This window comes from Jaculus jaculus, chromosome 10 (assembly GCF_020740685.1).
Source record: "Jaculus jaculus isolate mJacJac1 chromosome 10, mJacJac1.mat.Y.cur, whole genome shotgun sequence".
Classification (NCBI taxonomy): Eukaryota; Metazoa; Chordata; class Mammalia; order Rodentia; family Dipodidae; genus Jaculus; species Jaculus jaculus.
In genome coordinates, this window is record NC_059111.1 from 116596282 (window position 1) to 116616242 (window position 19961).

Consider the following 19961-nt stretch of genomic DNA (forward strand, 5'->3'; position numbering starts at 1 on the left):
CCACTGCGTGGATTCGGTGCACCACGCAGCAGCTCAGTGGACCGCTGAGTGCTCTCTGGGTGACTGCAAGTGAGGAACTGTTGATAGTGAGTGTTAAAGTGGCAAAGGCAATGAGCTGGAAGTGTCACCAGGAGTCATCACTGGGGGAGACTCTGCTGCTGGGAGGTGGATGAGTGAAGGGTCCTGGGCTTTGGCTGGATTCTGAAGTCTGGCCCGAGCAGAGGGGCCAACCTGAGGCCTCTGCCATTGGTCTGGGTACAGCTTGTGGGTACCATGGCTGTTGTCCCCTGGTGTCCCTTGGTGGCAAGGGAGGCGGGAACCCTAGGTAACCCCGAAAAGGATCTTGTGAGAAAGTTGCTGTGGACCTGAACTGAGCTAGAGCCACCATGGGGTACCGCACACTCTACTGACTTGCTTCCTGAGCTGTGAAACCAGTTTCTTTGTGACCTAAACGTACTTTTAGGGAATTTGAGAATGTGCTTCATGAGCGTGCTCCCCACACATGCCTTTACTGGAATTTATAAACTTGGATCATCTCCCATGTGAACCATTTCTCCACACTGAAGAACGTTCTGGGGCCCGGAGGGAGGAACAGCGTGCTTGAACGGAGAAGAGAGAAGGTGCCCAGGGCATAGAGATTTGACCCAGTGAGAGCTGGAGGGCTGTCCAAAGTCACAGAGGGAAAATTGGGACCAAGGAAATGAGGAGAAGACCATACAAACCCTGGGGTCCTGTAACGCCGGCAGTCACAATTCACCCTGTCCTCAAGATAAAATGAAACACCTACTCACACCACCCTGATGCTTTGGCCTGGCTTTCCTTGGATGGCATAAAGGGGACGCCTCGTGACAAAGTAAAGCAATGTCCTCAACAATGTCCCAGCATTTTCTCAGGCATAGAGTAGGCATAACACTGTCCACTCATACAGGCACTGTGCCCTTGCTTAACCTGTAGGTAAAATTTAGTGCACCTAGAGGGAGACATTGCCACCTTCAGGAAATAATTGCTAAGTTAGTATTTCTGACAGCGTTTCTAACAAATGTTGGAAAAAGAATAAGTGTTGTGCAGAGGAAGGTTTATCTAAAATGGAGTGTAAGCCCAGAGTCACAGTCTCCTGGTTGGGGTGACAGCATCACAGAACAGTAGTATGCCAGCAGGTGAGTTTGGACTTGAGGGGGACCCGCCAGCCATGCTCCTTCCTTTAGAGTCCATACCGTCCGAGAGCCGGACCCAGAGGCCAGAGACACAGTAGTAGAAGGAAGCTGGAACCATGGAGGAGGCTGGATGGTGAAGCCCGAGGGCAGAAGGTTGCCCTGATCCACAACTTGCTTACCTGGGGTGTGGGAATAGAAACAGATGGTGTGCCACGCAAGCTCCCTAGGAGAGCAGGGCAAGTCTCCAGGAAAGCCACCCTGACTTCAGCCTGGGGCGGGAGGGACTTATAGACAGGTGTCACTATGCCCTTTTATTGAGTATTACTTCTTACATATATCCTCCCTCAACCCTCTTTTCTTCTTTCTCTTCCTTATCTTTCTTTCTTTTTCTTTTTTTCTCTTTTTTTTTTTTTTTTGTTTTTTCAAGGGTCTCACTCTGGCCCAGGCTGATCTGGGATTCACTATGTTGTCTCAGGGTGGCCTTGAACTCATGGCAATCCTCCTACTTCTGCCTCCCGAGTGCTGGGATTAAAGGCGTGCACCACCACGTCCAGCCACTTTCTTTCTTTTTTGAGGAAGGGTCTCGCTCTAACCCAAGCTGACCTGAAATTCACTCTGTAGACTCAGGGTGGCCTTGAAGCTCTACCTCAGCCTCCCAAGTGGAATGCCCGTCCCCTTCTTTCTTTCCATGCCACCCACCCGGCCATTCCACTCCTATCTGATCCTGGACCACGAAAAGGTCACCTTAGTGGGCGGCCCTCAGCCTGACCTGACCTGACCTCGGTGGGCAGAATAGGTTTTGTGTGACATGGGCCTGATCTTTGCCAGCTCCCCTTCCTCGTGGGCTTCAAGCTGCTTCCCTCCTTACTTCCCCTGGCTAATTACACTTGGGTCAGTGGCACTTGTGGTGACACTTTGCCACCCCTGGTTTGGAGTAGAATCCCACTTCTGTCTCCTGGCTAAATACTGCAACTTAAAACACCGAATTGTAGCCAGGTGTGGTGGTGCACCCCTTTAATCCCAGCACTCGGAAGGCAGAGGGAGGAGGATTGCTGTGAGTTCAAGGCCACCCTGAGGTACATAGTGGATTCCAGGTCAGCCTGGGCCAGGGGCAAGAGCCTACCTCGAAAAATCAATAATAGCAATAATAGTAATAATAATAACAACAAATACTGAATTGTAGTGTTCTTCACAGGTATGGGCTGTGCCGTGCCTTTTCTTGCCTCAGTTTCTCCCCTAACCCCCACATCATGACCACCTTCATGTCATCCAGGTCTCTGACTCTGGAAGACAACTCAAAGGCCAGGTGGTGGCCCAGCCCAGTGACAGGACTGGTATTTAGCATGGATGGTGTTCTACACAGTAGGAAAGGCTTTGTGAAACAAAGAGCAGAAGAACCTGGCTGGTGGGGGTGGGGGGTCGCTGAGGATGATGTGACAGCTGACTCTGAGTGGAGCCCGAGAGGCCCCTGGCCTTGCCCTGTCTGTCCCATGACCCTGTGGATCTGTTTTGCCCGCTGACATCCAGCCGCCAGGTCTTCTCCCAGATACCCTGACGGGAGGGCTCTCCATGCACGGTCAGGCTCAGTCCATCTTCACGGGTCGCTGTGGGGATGGAGAATCCCCCTGCTCCGACCTTGGCCTGGACTTTAGGGGGTGCAAAGAATAGCCTTGTTTTAATTTTTATTTTTTTTACTTTTGCCACCTCCTGCAGGCAGCTCTCCCACACATCCTCTGGGGAGTAGCCTGCTCTTTCCTGAGAGCTAGGTGGGTGGCTCCTTCTTGGCCTGTGGTGGAGGGTGAGCTCTGCCTCATAAACCAGGCATGGTGGAGCATGTTTGTAATCCCAGCACTTGGGAAGCTGAAGCAGGAGGATTGCCTTTAGCTCAAAGCCAACCTGGAATTCATAGTGATTAAAAAAGAAAAAGTAAAAGCCAGGCATAACGGTGCACACCTTTAATCCCAGCACTCGGGAGGTAGAAGTAGGAGGGTCACTGTGATTTTGATACCAGCCTGGGACTTCATACAGAGTGAGTTCCAAGTAAGCCTGGGCTAGAGTGTGGCCTCTACCTTGAAAAAACTCGAAACAAAAACAAAAACCATGACAAAAGCACTTAGTTCTCCGAGCTCAAGTGTCTAGTGTGACCTTCCTCTGCAAGGCCTTGCTGCTGCGTGAGAGCCGGGACCCCTGCGTGAGGCCAGGCAAGTGGAGAGTGCCAGGAGCATTCTCCTGGTCACTGCCGGGCTTAAGACTAAAGTGGGATGCTGAGCTGGCCCTGTGGCAGGTGCCACCGTGGGACTGGAGCGCTGGCTCCCTTGGTTCCGGGTCCCAGCCTCCGTCACGCAGCACTGGGAGCCCGTCCTTCCCGGCCTGCGGACTGATGACTGATTGTAGCCGTCAGCCAGCAGCTCCCAGCTGGTCTGTGGGGTCTGTGAGCTAGCGAGGCTCTTGCCTGCATTTCATAAAGGTTTTCATGTCTTGGTTGGTAGTTTTGTATTGTGGGAGTCAAACCTAGGACCTTGAACACAGTATAGACAGTTGCTCTGACACTGAGCCACATCCCAAACAGCTGTGTTGTTGTCGTTTGTTTGTTTTGAGGAAGAGGCAGAGAGAATGTCCACACCAAGGCCTTCATCCACTGCAAACAAACTCCAGACGTGTGTGCCTCCTTGTGGCACACGTGCAACATTACCTGCTTGCGTCACTGTGTGTCTGGCTGTGTGGGACCTGGAGATCCGAACATGAGTTCCTAGGCTTTGCAGGCAAGCGCCTTAACTGCTAAGCCATCTCTGCAGCTCCCAGGTTTTCACTGAAAGAATATGTGAGCCACAAGAAAGAAAGCCTAGTGGTCCCCCGTGGACAGCTGTGGGGCTGTGAACAGGTTTGCTGTCGTTTCAGCAGCTGCCCTGTGTGTGGAGGAGTCTGTGGCTGAGAAGAGGAAGTCAGGGAACAGGAGAAGTGCTCCAGCTTTAGATTTATAGGCCCCTGTTCCACACACAACGTTACCTCTTGCCTCAGTTTCCCTTTCGCATCTCTCACTCGGGTCTTAGTTTGAACAAAATTCTGAGAGTTTTCTTAAAACCATGCTGGCCTTGAACTCCTGATCCTCCCACCTCCACCTGCCAAGTGCTGCATGACATCTAGTTTTTGTTTGTTTGTTTTTTGTTTTTTGAGGTTAGGGTCTCACTCTCGCTCAAGCTAACCTGGAATTCACTATGTAGTCACAGGGTGGCCTTGAACTCACGGTGATCCTCCTACCTCTGCCTCCCCTGTGCTGGGATTAAAGGCGTGCGCCACCGTGCCCAGCTCACATCTAGTTTTATGTGGGGCTTCTTGCATGGTATCACCTGAACTATACCCCAGACCTCCAAACCCTCTTTGGAGTGTGTGTGTGTGTGTGTGTGTGTGTGTGTGTGTGTGTGTGTGTGGTGTATGTTTGTGCCTGTGTGTCTGTGTATGTAGTGTGTGTGTGGTGTGTGTGTGTGGTGTGTGTGACATGTACATGTATACTGCACTCATATGTGTGCTCTCACTCTAGCCCAGGCTGATCAAGTGATGTTTAGATGTGTATGTGTGGTGTGGTATGTGTTTGGTGTGTGTGTGATGTGTACATATATGCATGCATGTGTGTATAGATGTGTGTGGTACAGTGTGTGGTTTGTGTGTGGCATGTACATGTGTGCTGCATGCATGTGTGTACATATGTGTGTAGTACAGTGTGGGGGGGGTTGACATGTACATGCGTGCATGTGTGTACAGATGTGCATGGTGCAGTGTGTGGGGTATGTGTGATGTGTACATGTGTGCTGCATGCATGAGTGTACAGATGTACATGGTGCCATGTGTGGGGTGTGTGATGTGCACATGTATGCTGTATGCATGCATGTATGTACAGATGTGCATGGTGCAGTGTGTGGGGTATGTGTGATGTGTACATGTATGCTGCATGCATGAGTGTACAGATGTGCGTGGTTCAGTGTGGTGTGTTGTGGCATGTGTTCATGTATGCTGCATGCATGTGTGTACAGATGTGTGTAGTACAATGTGTGTGGGGGTGTGACGTGTACATATGCTGCATTCATGTGTGTACAGATGTGCATGGTACAGTGTATGGGGTATATGTGATGTGTACATGTGTGCTGCATGCATGCATGTACAGATTCCATGGTGCAGTGTGTGGGGTGTGTGATGTGCACATGCATGCTATATGCATGCATGCATGTACAGATGTGCATGGTGCAGTGTGGGGTGTATGTGTGCTGTGTACATGTATACTGCATGCATGTGTGTACAGATGTGCATGGTGCAGTGTGGGGGATATGTGTGATGTGTACACATATGCTGCATGCATGCATGTACAGATGTGTGTGGTGCAGTGTGTGTGGTGTGTGTGTGATGTGTACATGTATGTATACAATGCATGTGTGTACAGATGTGTGTGGTGCAGTGTGGTGTGTATGGCGTGTGTGTGTGGCATGTGTACATGTATGCTGCATGCATGCATATACAGATGTGCATGGTGCTGTGTGTGGTGTGTGTGATGTGTACATGTATGCTGCATGCATGTGTGTACAGATGTGTGTGATGCAGTGTGTGGGGTGTGTGTGATGTGCACATGTATGCTGTATGCATTCATGTGTGTACAGATGTGCGTGGTGCAGTGTGGGGTGTGTGTGACGTGTACATGTATGCTGCATGCATGTGTGTACAGATGTGTGTGGTGCTGTGTGTGGTGTGTGTGTACATGTATGCTGCGTACATGTGTGTACAGATGTGTGGGGTGCCATGTGTGGGGTGCATGTGTGATGTGCACATGTATGCTGCATACATGTGTGTACAGATGTGTGTGGTGTAGTGTGTGGGGGTATGTGAGACATGTATATGTATTCTGCATGGATGTGTGTACAGTGCCATGTGTGGGAGGGTGTGATGTGTCCATGTATGCTACATGCATGTGTGTACAAATGTGCATGGTGCAGTTTGGGGGTGATGTGTCCATGTATGCTGCATGCATGTGTGTACAGATGCATGCATTGCACTTCCAGGTTGTTTCCTTGAGGCACAGGCAGAGCTGCCATGTTTTGGTTCGACTGACTGAGCAGTGAGAACCAGTGATTCTCTTGTCTCCACTCGCTGCCACAAGGTTGGTGTCACATGCATGTATGGCCACACCTGGCTGTTCAGTGGGTGCCAGGGACTGAACAATGGCCCTCTCAGGCTCTGCTAGCAAGGCCACCGTTCTTACCCACTGAGCTATCTCCCTGGGACACCTTTGACTGAGACCCCCTCCCCTGCTCCCTTCCTCAGCAGCATTTGGGCCCTGGAGCAGGTGCATGGTCACCTGCAGGACAGAGGAGCCCAGCAGCGGGTAGAGCAGTAGTGGCCAGTGAGCTGGTTTTCCCTGCTAGTTCCACAATAATCCGTGGCTCAAATGACCCTCGCCACCATCACCGTCATTGTGAATATGATGGAACTGAGGCTCAGAGAAATTCAGTCACTTTCCTAGCAGTCAGGGCAGGAGTGGCAAGTGGGGTGTCTCCACCACATCCGGCCCTCAGAGGCAGACTGCACCCAAAACCCAGTGTCCCTCACAAGGACAAACAGCCACTCTTTGTATATAACCCCCACCCCCAGCACTGCCAAGGCTCAAGGTCAAGGGCTATTTATCATCTTACAGAAAGTCTATGTCACTCTCTTCCAGTTATTTCTGGGCCCGTGGGGGGCAGTTGAGTTTGCAACCCCTAAAATTAGGAACGGAGAGTGAATCTGGAGACTTGGGAATGTGTCCTTGGAAAAGGAACAGCCTTTCCAAAGGAGACAGCCCTTCCTCGGCTCCTCTGGATTGCTTCCAAGTGTGTGGATGGACTTCTGCTGCCACGTCTCGAAATCTTTAACAGGTTCTGGAAATCTAATTTTTTCCATGAAATCTCCCAAATTTTAAGGTTGGCACCTAATTAAAGTATTTAAGACAGTGTAGGCAAAGCAATACTGACCTTCCGAGCTTGTATTACCCACCTGCATCCTCCTTAGCCCACCACTCATCACCTGACATCTCTTCTGTCTCAGCTCAGGACCCAAAGCAGCGTGTCTTTTTATAATTTTTATTTTTTTCTTATTAGTGACAACTTCCATAATTATAGACAATAAACCATGATAATTCCATTCCGCTACCTTCCCCTTCACATCTTCACTCTCCACCCTTCCCCCTCTCCATCAGACTTTATTTTATTTTTTAATTTTTATTTATTTGTTTATGTATTTGACAGAGAGAGAGAGAATGGGTGTGCCAGGGCCTCCAGCCACTGCAAATGAACTCCAGACTCATGCGCCCCCTTGTACATCTGGCTAACGTGGGTCCTGGGGAATTGAACCTGGGTCCTTTGGCTTTGCAGACAAATGCCTCAACCACTAAGCCAGCCCTCCAGCCCCTTTCTTTTATTTTGATATCATCATCTTTTCCTCCTATTGTACTGGTCCAAAACAGCATATCTGACCAAGAACTCGAGGACCCCCAGACATCAGTGTCTCCACCTTGAGAAACTTTGAACAGACTATTGACCCTTCAGATAGTGCCTTGTCAACAACAGAATTAGAAACAGAAGGAAGCCCAGCTCAAACTTGAGAGTACCTCCCCCACAAAGAATAGGGACTCCATGTTTTTTATTTGTGCGTATGTATACATGTGTACGTGTGTGTGTGCACGTGCGCCACACTGTGGAGGTCAGGGGACAACTTCAAGGTGACTGTGTTTCACCTTCTTCCAGGCAGGGTATCTCGCCACCGCCAACCAACCACCATTCTGCAGACAACCATCAGACTAGCTGGACCATGAGATTTAGAGGGAGGTTGATGGCCATCTGCCCAGATGTGTGAGTGATGCACAGCTGGAGAGGGCAGTAACTGTATTGGATGACAGAACTGAGATTCAGAGCCTCTCAACCAGCCCGAATAACAGGCTAATTCCTGTGGATGGATATCAACAAGAGCACACCTAAGTATCTGTGTCCGAGTCCAGAGAGCAGCCTTGCCAGGTGGGCTGTGAGTGGACAGCACAAGGCAAATTAGGGTGCCCTAACTGCGGCAGTGTCACCACAGACTGGCACTTGAGTGGTAGGTGTGATCCTAAGCCACTCCTTCCTGTGCCCCTCCACTGCCCCTCTGTGCATATTGCTCTAAGCCTCAGCTTCCCTTGTCTGTAGCACATAGTAGATCAGGGCCGATCTGTGATCTTACTTTCATATGATTCCTCCATCAAGTCCCATCTCCAAATATGGTCCCCTTCTGATATACTGGGAAGTAGGAATTAGAGGGGGCACAAATCAGCACAGATAGGGATGACTCTGATGGCTACCCTCAGTGTTTGGGCACAGGAAGAAAGATGAGCTGAAAGTGGCTGGACCTTTAGAGAGGACTGGGGCTCAAATCTCTGGGAATCAAGGCTCTGGGGGACAGGTGGACATCCTGCCATTGGTGACCCTTGGGCCCCTGGGATGTTCAGTGCTGGGGCCATGCATGGACTCGGGCCTCCTCACATGGGAACATGCAGAACCTCCTTGTGGTCACAGTCACTGTAGCATTCAAAGTCTTCTGCCTGATGTCACCTGGCTTTGCAACCAGCCATGCCACTGTTGGCTCTAGATGTGTGAACGCAGATCCAGCTATGCCACTGTTCACTGGTGTCAGCTTCTGGTCAGGAGGAAGGAGATGGCAACTTGCACCCTGGGAGTGCCCATCACCCCCAACCCAGGCTGTGCACTGTCCTGGAGACCTCATCAGGAGACACCTTCACCCTTGTGATGCTGTGTCCCAAGGCAGGCTGCACAAGCAGGCTGCTCTCCCTTACCTTCTACCCAAAGCCACTGTCATACTGGGGCACCTCCCCAATGCAAGAGCAGACGTCAGCTCCTCTGTTTAGGGCCCACATCTGGTCTTCAGGAATATGACTTTCAGCTCCAAAGGGATTATCACTCCATGTCAAGGGAGAGGTATGTGCAAAGGCCCTGAGGTGACAGGGGCTCAATGAGTTTGAGGGTCAGTGTAGCTGAAGGTACCTTAGGGTGAGTTCAGCCCTGTTAGTAAGGAATTTGGATTTGTGTGTGTGTGTGTGTGTGTGCGCACGCATATGCGCATACATGTGCATTTCTGCATGTTGACACATAAATGTGTGAGTACATATGCACATGTATTTACTCACATGTGTAGAATCCAGAGGTTGAGATCAGGGGTCTTCCTCGGTCACACTCGACCTTGCTCTTAGAGACATGGTGTTTTACCCAACCAAGAGTTCACCAATTCAGTGAAACAAGCTAACCAGTGAGCCCCAGGAATCCCTGGTTTCTACCTTCCCATAGTATCACAAATTTCACATGAGGTTTAGGTTTCTGAAGTCTGGTCCTCATGCTTTTGTGCCAAGCACATTACCCACTCCTCATCTCCTCAGCCTAGAAATGTAGATGTTATCAGCGTGACGGAAACCATGTTCTGCTTTTTAAAAATGTACTTTTAATTTTTTTTAATTTATTTATTTATTTGCAAGCCGAAAGATGTGGGCCCCTAGTGCCAGGGCCCCTAGCCACTGCACGTGAACTCCAGATGCATGTGCCCCCTTGTGCCACCAGTTGTACGTGGGGACTGGGGTTGTTAGACTTTGCAGGCAAGCCCTTAACTGCTGAGCTATCTCTCCAGCCCCCCGCAGTCTGTTCTTAAGCAAAACTGTACTGGATGCACACAGTTTTGAAAAGAGCATCTCACCCATGGTATGAAGAGCAAGTGGGAAAGAGGTGGGGATGAAACGCTGGGGGTGAAGGGAGGGGGTGCAGTGATGAGGGTGAAGGGAGGGGTGAAGGAATGGGGATGAAATGCTGGGGGTGAAGGGAGGGGGTGAAATGCTGGAGGTGAAGGGAGGGGGTGAAGGGATGAGAGTAAAAGGATGGATCCGGAGGAGAAATGAGGGTGCTCAGGGTGGTGGCAACGTGATGATGCAGGTGACCTTCGTGGATCAGGAGGAGCTGGGATCGATCCCAAACCTTAGCTATGTAGTGGGTGTGATGGCCAGGAGAGAGGACGATGTGAAAACGAGAGGAAAACATGGAAAATGTAAGCCCCTGGCACCAGGCTGAGAGAACTGATGCGCTTGCAGCTTTGGAGATGTGGCCGAGCAGGGAGACAAGAAGGGCTTTACTGAGGGCAGAACTTGGGGCGCACAGCGGAGGCCTCTGGGATGGAGGCCACTGGGTGGGGCCTGTGTGGACCCGGCGTCTTTCCTCCCTTGATTCCAGCTCTCTGTCAGGACTGAGGTTGTGGTTCCAGCCTCAGCCTTGATTGAAAACCTCAGACCTTGCCCTTGGCTTTCACTTTTATTATTATTTCTTTTGTTTTTGTCTTTTTTTTTTCTTGAGACAAGGTCTCATGTAGTCCAGGGTGGCCTTGAACTGCTTGAATTGATTCTCTTGCTTCTACTTCTCACATGCAAGGATTGTAGGAATACAGCACCACATCCTTTGGTTTGGTTTTGAGACAAGGTTTTGTAGCCCAGGCTGGAATTGAACTCAATGTATAGCTAAGGCTAGCCTTGTACTCCTGACCCTCCTATCGCCACCTCCCAAGTAATTTTTTAAACTACTTATTTACATCGGGTATGGTGGTGCAGTGCTCAGGAGGCAGAGGTAGGAGGATTGCCACTCTGAAACTACATAGTGAATTCCAGGTCAGCCTGGGCTAGAGACCCTACCTCAAAATAATAAAATAAAATAAAATAAAATAAAATAAAATAAAAAGCATTTATTTATTTGTTTGAGAAAGGGAGAGAATATGGGCATGGCAGAGCCCCCCACCACTACAAACAAACTTAAGATGCACGCACCACTTTGTACATCTGACTTCACATGGATACTGGGGAATCAAACCCAGGCTATCAGGCCTTGCAAGTGCCTTTAATTGCTGAGCCATCTCTCCAGCACCAGAGTAATTTTTAAAAGCATTTTATTTTTATTTATTTGAAAGAGGGAGAGAGAGAATGAGCACACCAGAGCCTCCAGCCACCAGAAACAAGCTCCAGGTTTATGTGCCACTTTGTGCAACTGGCTTATGTGGATCCTGGGGAATTGAACCTGGGTCCTTTGGCTTTGCAGGCAGGTGCCTTAACCACTACGCCATCTCTCCAGCCCCAGAGTAACTTTTCACTAGCAAGAATGTCTGGGGCATTCTCACTTCCTCCAGTCTGCCTACAGCTAAAGGCTACAGGACTGCGATGTAGACTGGTAACTGGAAATAGGCCCCACCCTCTACTTGCAGCCTTGGTCCAGTCATTTCCCTCTCTGTCCTCAGTTTCCCCATCTGTAAGGTCGGCTGGTGGCTGTATTTACCTGGTAGGGTATGTGAGTATTGACCAAGCTGACATATGTTAGGGGCTTTTTTGGGGGGGGATTGGACAGGGTCTCATGTAACCCAGATTGGCCTTGAACTCTTGATCTTCCTGCTTTTACCTCCCAAGAGGTAAAAGAGATTACAGTCATGCACCACCACACCCAGCCTGTTAAAACTTTGAACAAATGATGCCTGGTGCCCAGCAAGTGCTATGTGTCAGCTGTACTTACTACTAGCTTAGCATTGACCACGCGCCGCTGCACAACAGCCCTCCCTCTCCGCCGTTCATAATACTTGCTGGAAAAAAAAAAAAAAAAAGACTTGCCGAGATACAGCAGGGGCACTGAGTGTGTCTCAGAAGTGACCAAAGTCACAGGCCTCAGACCCATGGCACCCTTACCACCTGAGGTCACCTCACCCAGTGGGGCCTTTACCCCACAGCTGGCTCGTGGCTCTGCTCAAATGACTCCACTCTGAGATACCTTTTATTTATGTATCTGAGAGAGAGAAAGAGGCAGATAAAGAGAGAGAACAGGTGTGCCAGGGCCTCTGGCCACTGCAAACGAACTCCAGACACATACGCCACCTTATGCACCTGGCTTATGTGGGTCCTAGGGAATCAAACCTGGGTCCATTGGCTTTGAGGCAAGTGCCTTAACCATTAAGCCATCTCTCCAGCCCTCTTTTTTTAATCAATTAATTTATTTGCAAGCAGAAAGAAAGAGAGGGAACGGGGCACACCAGGGCCTTTGGTCACTGCAAACAAACACCAGATCATGAGCCACTTTGTGCATCTGAATTTACATGGGAACTGGGGAATCAAACCTGCGCCTGCAGTCATGCAAGCAAACACCTGTAACCACTGAGCCACCACAACAGCCTAGAGATACCTTTATGTGCCTTGCCCAACTGGGGCACTTTCTCCCTATTCCCTCTGCAGAGCCCAGCACTAATCCTTACACATGTCTTGTCTGTTCAAAGGCCACAGGGTCTTGAGGTAACCAAGGAATGAGAGGGGTGCTGGTCACATTTCTCACAGCCCCTAGGTACTTCCTATGTATGGAACAGGGGAGTAAGTACTGGGGTCCCCATCTTGCCTTTCCTCCAGACACCTGTGTTCTCTGTTCTGCTGAGGTTCAAGTCCAGGGGATGTTCTTCTCTGTGGCTCCTAAAGCCCCTGTCCCACCCACATCCCCGAGGCCCACTTCCCCCATTCAAGTTGCACCTCCATACTGACCTGCATGCTCAAGTAGCTCTGGAACCAGTTATTTGGGAAGATCTCAGACTGCCTGGCTAGAGGAATGCATCCCTGAACCCATCCTAACTAACCACTCTTACTTAAGCCTGGCTGGTTTCTAGCGGGCATGGCTGACCCCTCCATCCCCCTTCAAGGCATCTATGCAGGCCTCCCACAGCTGAAGGGGCTCTGAGGGTTCTGTGGTCCCACTACCCCACCCCCAGCAGGGGTCTGCCAGCAGCAGGATCAGCCAGGCCTGCAGGTGAGGCATATGGAGGTCCAGGGAGCCCAGGCGCCTGCATGTCTGTTAGGCTGCTGTGACATGTGAGTTCTATTCATCCCAACTTCAGCCTCAACCCCTACCTCAACCCCAACCCCAACCTTGTGAGAACCTCAACCTCACTGAACCCCAACCCCAACCTCAACTTCACGAGAACCTCAAGCCAGTTTGAGTGAGGACAGGGCTTCCTGTTTTGCACATGGGGAAATGAGGCTCAAAGAGGTTATGGTCTCTCAGTGCTGAGTGGGGTGTGACCTCAAGACTCTAACTCCAGAACTCAGGTTCTCGCCCTAGTGCAGTTCTTCCAGAGACTGGGGACAGCATCTACCTGTATTTTGTCAGTCACGCTGGGGAAGGATCCAGTAGGAGATTCCCAACAGAGGCCAGGAATGCTCCTAACATCATACAGTGCATAGCAGGGTCCCTACAATAACGAGTGACCCTGGCACTGGGAGTGGGGCTCAGTGGTAGAGGGCATGCTTGGTACTCTGTCCCAAGTACCAATCATGCCATGGTTGGGAAAGTGTGTTCCAATCTAGAGCCTGGACGCAGAGCCTCGCACTGTGCACCTGCAGGGACTCCACCCAGGCAACCAGCTAAAGAATTGAAAAAGCCAGGCATGGTGGTGCACTCCTTTAATCCCAGCACTCCGAAAGCAGAGGTAGGAGAATCACCATGAGTTTCAGGCCACCCTGAGACTACATAGTGAATTCCAGGTCAGCCTGGGCTAGAGTGAGACCCTACCTAAAAAAAAAAAAAAAAAGACAGGACAGGGAAGGAAGTCTCAGTTGTCAAAACCCCAGCCCAAGACAGACTGCCAGGTCACAGTGACCAGGACAAGAGCCAGTTCTGAGTGCATGGTCTGCCTGCCATCCCCCCTGACCCCAAGTCCTATAAGGAAGGAAGGAGACAGATGCCAGCTTTAGCTACAAGTAATACACCAACCCAGTCCAGTCTCCCTCTGTCTGCCCTCAGGGAAGCATTTTGGCTCCACCAAAGACTTTGAGCCCAGGGGCAGAGCAGTCTGTGGAGCAACAGATTTGCTACTTGGGGACCCAGTGAGCTGCAGAGCCCAGCTTTGACTCTGGTTATGCACTTGTCTCCCAGGCTCCATCCCTTCACAACCCAAGGCTTTCACCAGGTTCCCAAAGAAAGCCCTGTTTTGGAGCCAGGAGTGTGGCGCATGCCTTTAACCCCAACACTCAAGAGGCAGAGGTAGGAGGATCGCCATGAGTTCCAGGCCACACTGAGGCTACATGATGAATTCCAGGTCAGCCCGGGCTAGAGTGAGACCCTACCCCAAAACAAACAAACAAACAAGACAGAAAAGAAGGCCCAGCTCTGTTCCACATGCCACTGCCATCTGTGCCACCTTGGCCTCGGTGTGGAAGATCTGAATTCTCCAACCCTGTGGCCACCAAGTGGGGCTCAGAGGGCAAGGCAAGGTCACAGGTCCTGGGGACCGTAAGCTTCTGAAGGACAGGAGACGGAGGTGTCTAGGTGGGGGACAGGAGGCCTGTCTCCATGTTGACCCACGTACAAGCTCCCACACACGTTATGAAGGTGCACGTGCGTGTGTTCAGCCATGGTCTAGGAGGAGCCAGAGGAACAAGGGCCTTGGTGAGTTTAAGCAGGTGTTACCAAGGAGCAGAGGAAAGCACCCTCGTGTGCCACAAAACTGATCTCACACAGCCTAGTGGTAACTTTCCTGTGATTTATGTTCTGAGGGTTTGAAACAACCTGCATGAGATTGGGTGTGGGGGGGGTTTGCTTAACAGATAATGGAGGGTAACTCAGCTGAAATGCACAGGCCCTCAGGAATCCTCATTGCCTACTTTAAAGGGCAGGTGTTCACAGAGCGTAGTGTAACACGCCTTTATCCCAGCTTTGGGGAAGCCAAGGTAGGAGGATTGCTGTGAGTTAGAGGCCAGTCTGAGACTACATAATGAATTCCAGGTCAGTCTAGGCCAGAGTGAGATCCTACCCCCCCCCAAAAAAAAACTAAATAAAAAAAGAATAAAGAGTGGGGGGAGAGGCAGGTGTTTGGGAAGGTTTGTGTGCTGTGACTTCTCAGAGGGCATGCCCTCCTCATGGAGATGCTGTGATGAGGGGAAAACCCAGGGACAGTGAGGTCAGGAGACCCAGCATGCAACTGGAGCCACACCCTGTGACAGGACAGTGACTTCTGGCTTCTGAAAATCTCATTGTCCTTATCTTTGGAAACCCTGGCGGGCAGGTGCCTGAGGAGGTGTCTGTGAGGATTAGGCAGGCTGAGGTGTGTAAAAGTGTCTGGTCAACAGTGAAGCCCCACGCTCAGGGAATAGGCTCAGCTTGCAACCTCGCCCAGCATGGAAATCCTGAATTGACTAGAGTGAGCTTGCTTACCTATGCCTTGTAGCTGCAGTCTCTCCCAGGTGGCAGATGCCTGTGGGTTATCCTCAAACAAGACAGATAAAGAGCCCTGCTTTTTCTTGGGGGGGGGGACCTACATTCTAATGGAGGAGAAGAGAAATGAAACATTAACATAATTAGTAAGAAGGTTATATAGCCTAGGGGAAGGTGTATAATACTGTGGGAGGTATTGTGCAGAATAAAAGAGATAAGGAGGTTGGTGTTCGGGGGAGCTAAAGTGTTTTTTGTGGTTTGTTTTTTTTTTTGTTTACATTTTATTTATTTATTTGAGAGAGAAAGGCACATAGAGAAAGACAACGGGCACACCAGGGCCTCTAGCCACTGCACATGAACTTCAGATGCATGTGCCACCTAGTGCGTCTGGCTTACATGGGTCCTGGGGAATCAAACCTGGGTCCTTTGGCTTTGCAGGCAAACACCTTAACCGTTAAGCCATGTCTCCAGCCCAAAGTGTTTTTTTTAATTTTTTATTGATAGTTTTCATCCACGCATATAATGCAGTTGGTTCATATCCACCCTATTATCCCTTCTCTTGTCTCTCGTCCCCCCAACTAGCCCCACTTCTACTCTGGTGTCTGTGTGTGTGTGTGTTTGACTTTAAAAAGGCTTGATTGCAAGATCATGGGGAGGGGTATTAAGGACCATGGGCAACCTACTACACCACTGAGGAAAATGTTTCCCTGCCCTCCACCTATTACAAATAGTCAATGATTCCTCAGGGAAGGGTGGGCACCTTATGAACTCCTCCAGTATCCATGACAGAAAGGCTATAGGTTTTTCTTTTTTTTTTTTTTTTAATGTGTGTGTGTGTGCATAGGCTCTCTCACCCCTGCACACAAATTCCATCTGGCTTTATATGGGTGGTTGGAGAACTGAACCCCAGGCCTGCAGGCTTTGCAAGCAAGTGTCTTTAACTGCTGAGCCATCCCAGACTACAATATTTTTGTTTTACTTATTTATCTATTTAATTGAGAGAGAAAGAGGTAGAAAGAGAGAAAGAGAATGGGTACGCCAGGGCCTCCAGCTGCTGCAAATGAACTCCAGACACATGCGCCCCCTTGTGCATCTGGCTTACGTGGGTCCTGGAGAATCAAACCAGGATCCTTTGGCTCTGCAGGCAAACGCCTTAACCACTAAGCCATCTCTCCAGCCCCAGACTACAGTTTGTTTTTTTTTTTTAATAGGGGGACAGATTGTATCTGGTTGTTCAGGAGGTGAGAGTCCCAGGCACAGTGAGCAGCAGGTTGAAGGGTGAAGCTGGAAAGTACACGGGTCCTTAAGAGCCACAGTAGGTAGGCAGAGAGGAACCCAGAGTAAAGACAGGTCTGTGGAGAGGACCAGATCCTATGGGACCTCCAAGACCTTGGCCCTTACTCAGAATCAGTTGGGGATCCCAGCAGAGTCCAAGCACCAGAGTAATATAAGGCATCCCTTTAAATTTGCTTTTGTTCTTTATGAACTTGGGGATTTGTTGATGAGCAGCAAGTCTGTACAGCAACACATGTGCACTATGTGATTAGAGGTGCAGCTACACAGGCAGCAGAAAGAAACGGCGCAGGTGACAGGAGAGCTCCGTCTTCCTCCTGGTGTCCGTTCTGTGACATGCACACAAAAGCATCCTTACGGCTCAGCTCACAGCCCTGACATCCTCCTTCAGGGACACCTGTCCTGCAGGGTTGAGCACAGGCTGTTAGGGCAGGGCTGGACGCTAGTTTGACCCAAGGGATAGCAGTGGACAGGTGAGAAGTGGTTGCATTCTGGATCTAGAGCCAACTGGATTTGCCTTCAAATTAAATGTATATGTGAGCAAAAGGCAGGATTTCAGGATGATCCCAAGGTTGGGGGGCCTAGGCCACTGGAAGGAGGGAAAGAGTGAGCCAAGAATGAGGTAGAGGGTGGGGATGTGGCTCAGCTGGTAGTGCCTGCCTAGCGCGGGAAGCCCTGGGTTTGATCTTGAGCACTGCATAAACCAGGCGTGGTGGTGGGCTCCCACAACCCCGGCTGTCAGGTGGAGGCAGAAGGGTCAGAAAGTCAAGGTCATCCTCAGCTACATAATGAGTTTAAGTCAGGCTGGACTACATGAGACTCTCAAAAAATGTTGATGGGGGGCACTAGGAAGATGGCCCGGTGGATAAAGTGCTTGCCACACAAGTATGAAGATCCGACTTCCCTCTTTCCTTCCTTTCTTTTTTTGTTTTTTGAGGTGGAATGAAGTAGTCTTAGGGTGGCCTCGAACTCACAGTGATCCTCCTACCTTGGCCTCCGTCCTGAGTGCTGGGATCCCCAGAAGCCATGTAGATAGAAGTGTCTGTGATTCCCATGAACCAGTGCTAGCCGCAAGGCAGAAACAGGAGAATTGCTTGATGCTTGCAAGCCAGCTGGCATTGAATGTGGCTTGCCTGGGCTTCAGGCATGCATGGCTATGGCCGTTGCTTCCCTAATGCTTTTTTTTTTTTTTTTTTTTTTTTGGTTTTCGAGGTGGGGTCTCACTCTAGCTCAGGCTGACCTGGAATTCAGTATGTAGTCTCAGGCTGGCCTCGAACTCACTGCAATTCTCCTAGCTCAGTCTCCTCGGTGTTGGGATTAAAGGCATGTGCCACCATGCCTGGCCCTACCAATGCATCTTCTCTAAGGAAATGCAGATGAATTTTACTACTCTGTTCAGGTTTCTTCTCTCGGGTCCCATTTCACACCTGAGTGCTGGATCAGAGCCATAGCTAAGACCTATTCCTTTCTCACATGTTCTCAGAAGTTTCCTGGGGGTGGAGAGGAGAGGGAAGAACAGAAAAGACCCTGACACTGGTCAGAGGAGCTGAAAGGAGAGAGGAAGTGAGCCTGACAGGAGCCACAGGGCAGTAGGGAGGAGGGATGGGGCTCTGGAAGAAGTGCAGCTGAGGGGCTGTGGGCTCAGGGCTCAATGAGCGGGACTTCGCTGTACCTTCCTGGCATTCCCAGACCTGAGGAGTGGACAGTATCTTCAGTGTGAAAAGACAGACGGACCTCCCAGGGAGGAAGGGGTTTGCCCAGTGCCACAAGGCTGGACATGAGCAAGTCTCCATGCCACAGGAAGCCACGAGGCCACTTCCTGAATCTGGCTCCTCAGTTTCCCAGCAGTCAACACAGTGAGGAATCCATCAATATCTTCGGATAAATCAAGGGGTGGGGAAGTCTGGTACGTGTAGTGGGTGACTCCCTCTGGAGCCTCAAGCCTTTCAGATACTACAGGAGCTCCACAGGGGGAAGGCTGTGGGAGGGGAGGGAAGATACTGTGGAATGGTAGCCTGCTCCAACCAAGAGGCCCAGAGAGCCACTGTGGGCTCCTGAATTCCAGGACAGAAGCAGGAAAGTGTGCAGCTCTGTGGAGTTTCAACAGCACTGTGCAGCAGTAGCTGGACCCTGCTGCCCCCTCGTTTTGGCCTGCAGTCTGTCAAATCTAAACCTCTGATTCTGGTCAACCCTGCTAGGTGCTGATTCTGAGGGAGATGGGCCTCGAACTCATAGCCATCCTTCTACCTCAGCCCGAGTGCTGTAATTAAAGGTGCACACCACTATGCCCGGCTAAGGAGTGAGGGTGACTGTAACACATCCTTTCCTCCCTAGGTGTTTCCTAATTCAAACCCCAGCACTGTCCTGCTGTGCAGAGGCAGATCCAAGCTAGGGAGGGGGGCACAGCACCCCTCAGGCTTCCATAGAAACACCACGCAGCAGTGCACCAGCAGGATCCTCAGGGAAGCTGGGGCCTGACCTGCATGGTTCCTTCTTTCTTTTTCTTTTTCTTTTTCTTTTCTTTTTTTTTTTTTTGGTATGGTGACATAAGCTGTTGGGCGTGACCTGCTACAAGAGACCACCTAATTAATGGTGGTCGTGAGGGAAATGAAAGAAAACTGGCCATGAATCCAAAACGTGCTTTCCCTCTGGGCCAGCGGGATGCTCAGAGCCCCAGAGGCTGGCTCCACGCTCCTCCTGCGACCAGCAGTTTCAGCTCCCTGATGTTTGCAGTTCATTGTGTGTGCAGTGTGGGGGGAGGGAGGGGTGTCAGGGAGCGTCCCATTAGACGGAGCAAACCCACGCAGACAGAGAGGAAGGAGGACTCTTCATTCAGCTAACCTTTATCATGTACCTGCCCACCACGCAGGACCCTGGGGACCCTACGGTAAGGTCTTTCTCTGCTGGCAGGGGGCCCATGGTGTGGTGTTAAGTGCTCTAGTGAGGTGTGACGAGGGGCAGAGAGTGACTCTGAGGAAAGGAGGGAGGGAGCTAGGTGTCCCAGAGGACTTCACAGAGGAGGGGATGACAGATGCGCTGGCTTCACTAAAGAATAGCACCCACTTGCTGTGTGGCTGTGTCTCCATGTCTCTGCCCCTTCCCTCCCCATCCTTGCTTCTTGTCTGCCTTGGTCCCTCTGTCTTAAGGAGCCCCTGGGTCTGACAGTAAGAAAGGCTCTGGAAGCCCCTGGCCAAGCCCCTCCTGTTACTCCCAAGAAAACAGGAACGGAGAGATAACAACGACTCAC

General features: G+C 50.6%; 1 protein-coding gene across 5 annotated transcripts in view; it reads left to right on the forward strand.

Annotated features, from left to right (window-relative positions):
* The window catches only part of Smarcd3 (SWI/SNF related, matrix associated, actin dependent regulator of chromatin, subfamily d, member 3), a 54017-nt gene that overhangs the window by 20378 nt on the left and 13678 nt on the right, over positions 1 to 19961 (forward strand). The window contains exon 1 of one of the 5 annotated variants that reach the window (XM_045160818.1): positions 19548 to 19601. The exons of the other annotated variants lie outside the window; for them this stretch is intronic. Within the exon in view, the coding sequence (XP_045016753.1) occupies positions 19563 to 19601 (39 nt within the window). The 5' untranslated portion in view covers positions 19548 to 19562. Of the gene's footprint in view, positions 1 to 19547; positions 19602 to 19961 lie in introns of those variants that run through there. 5 annotated transcript variants of the gene reach the window in all.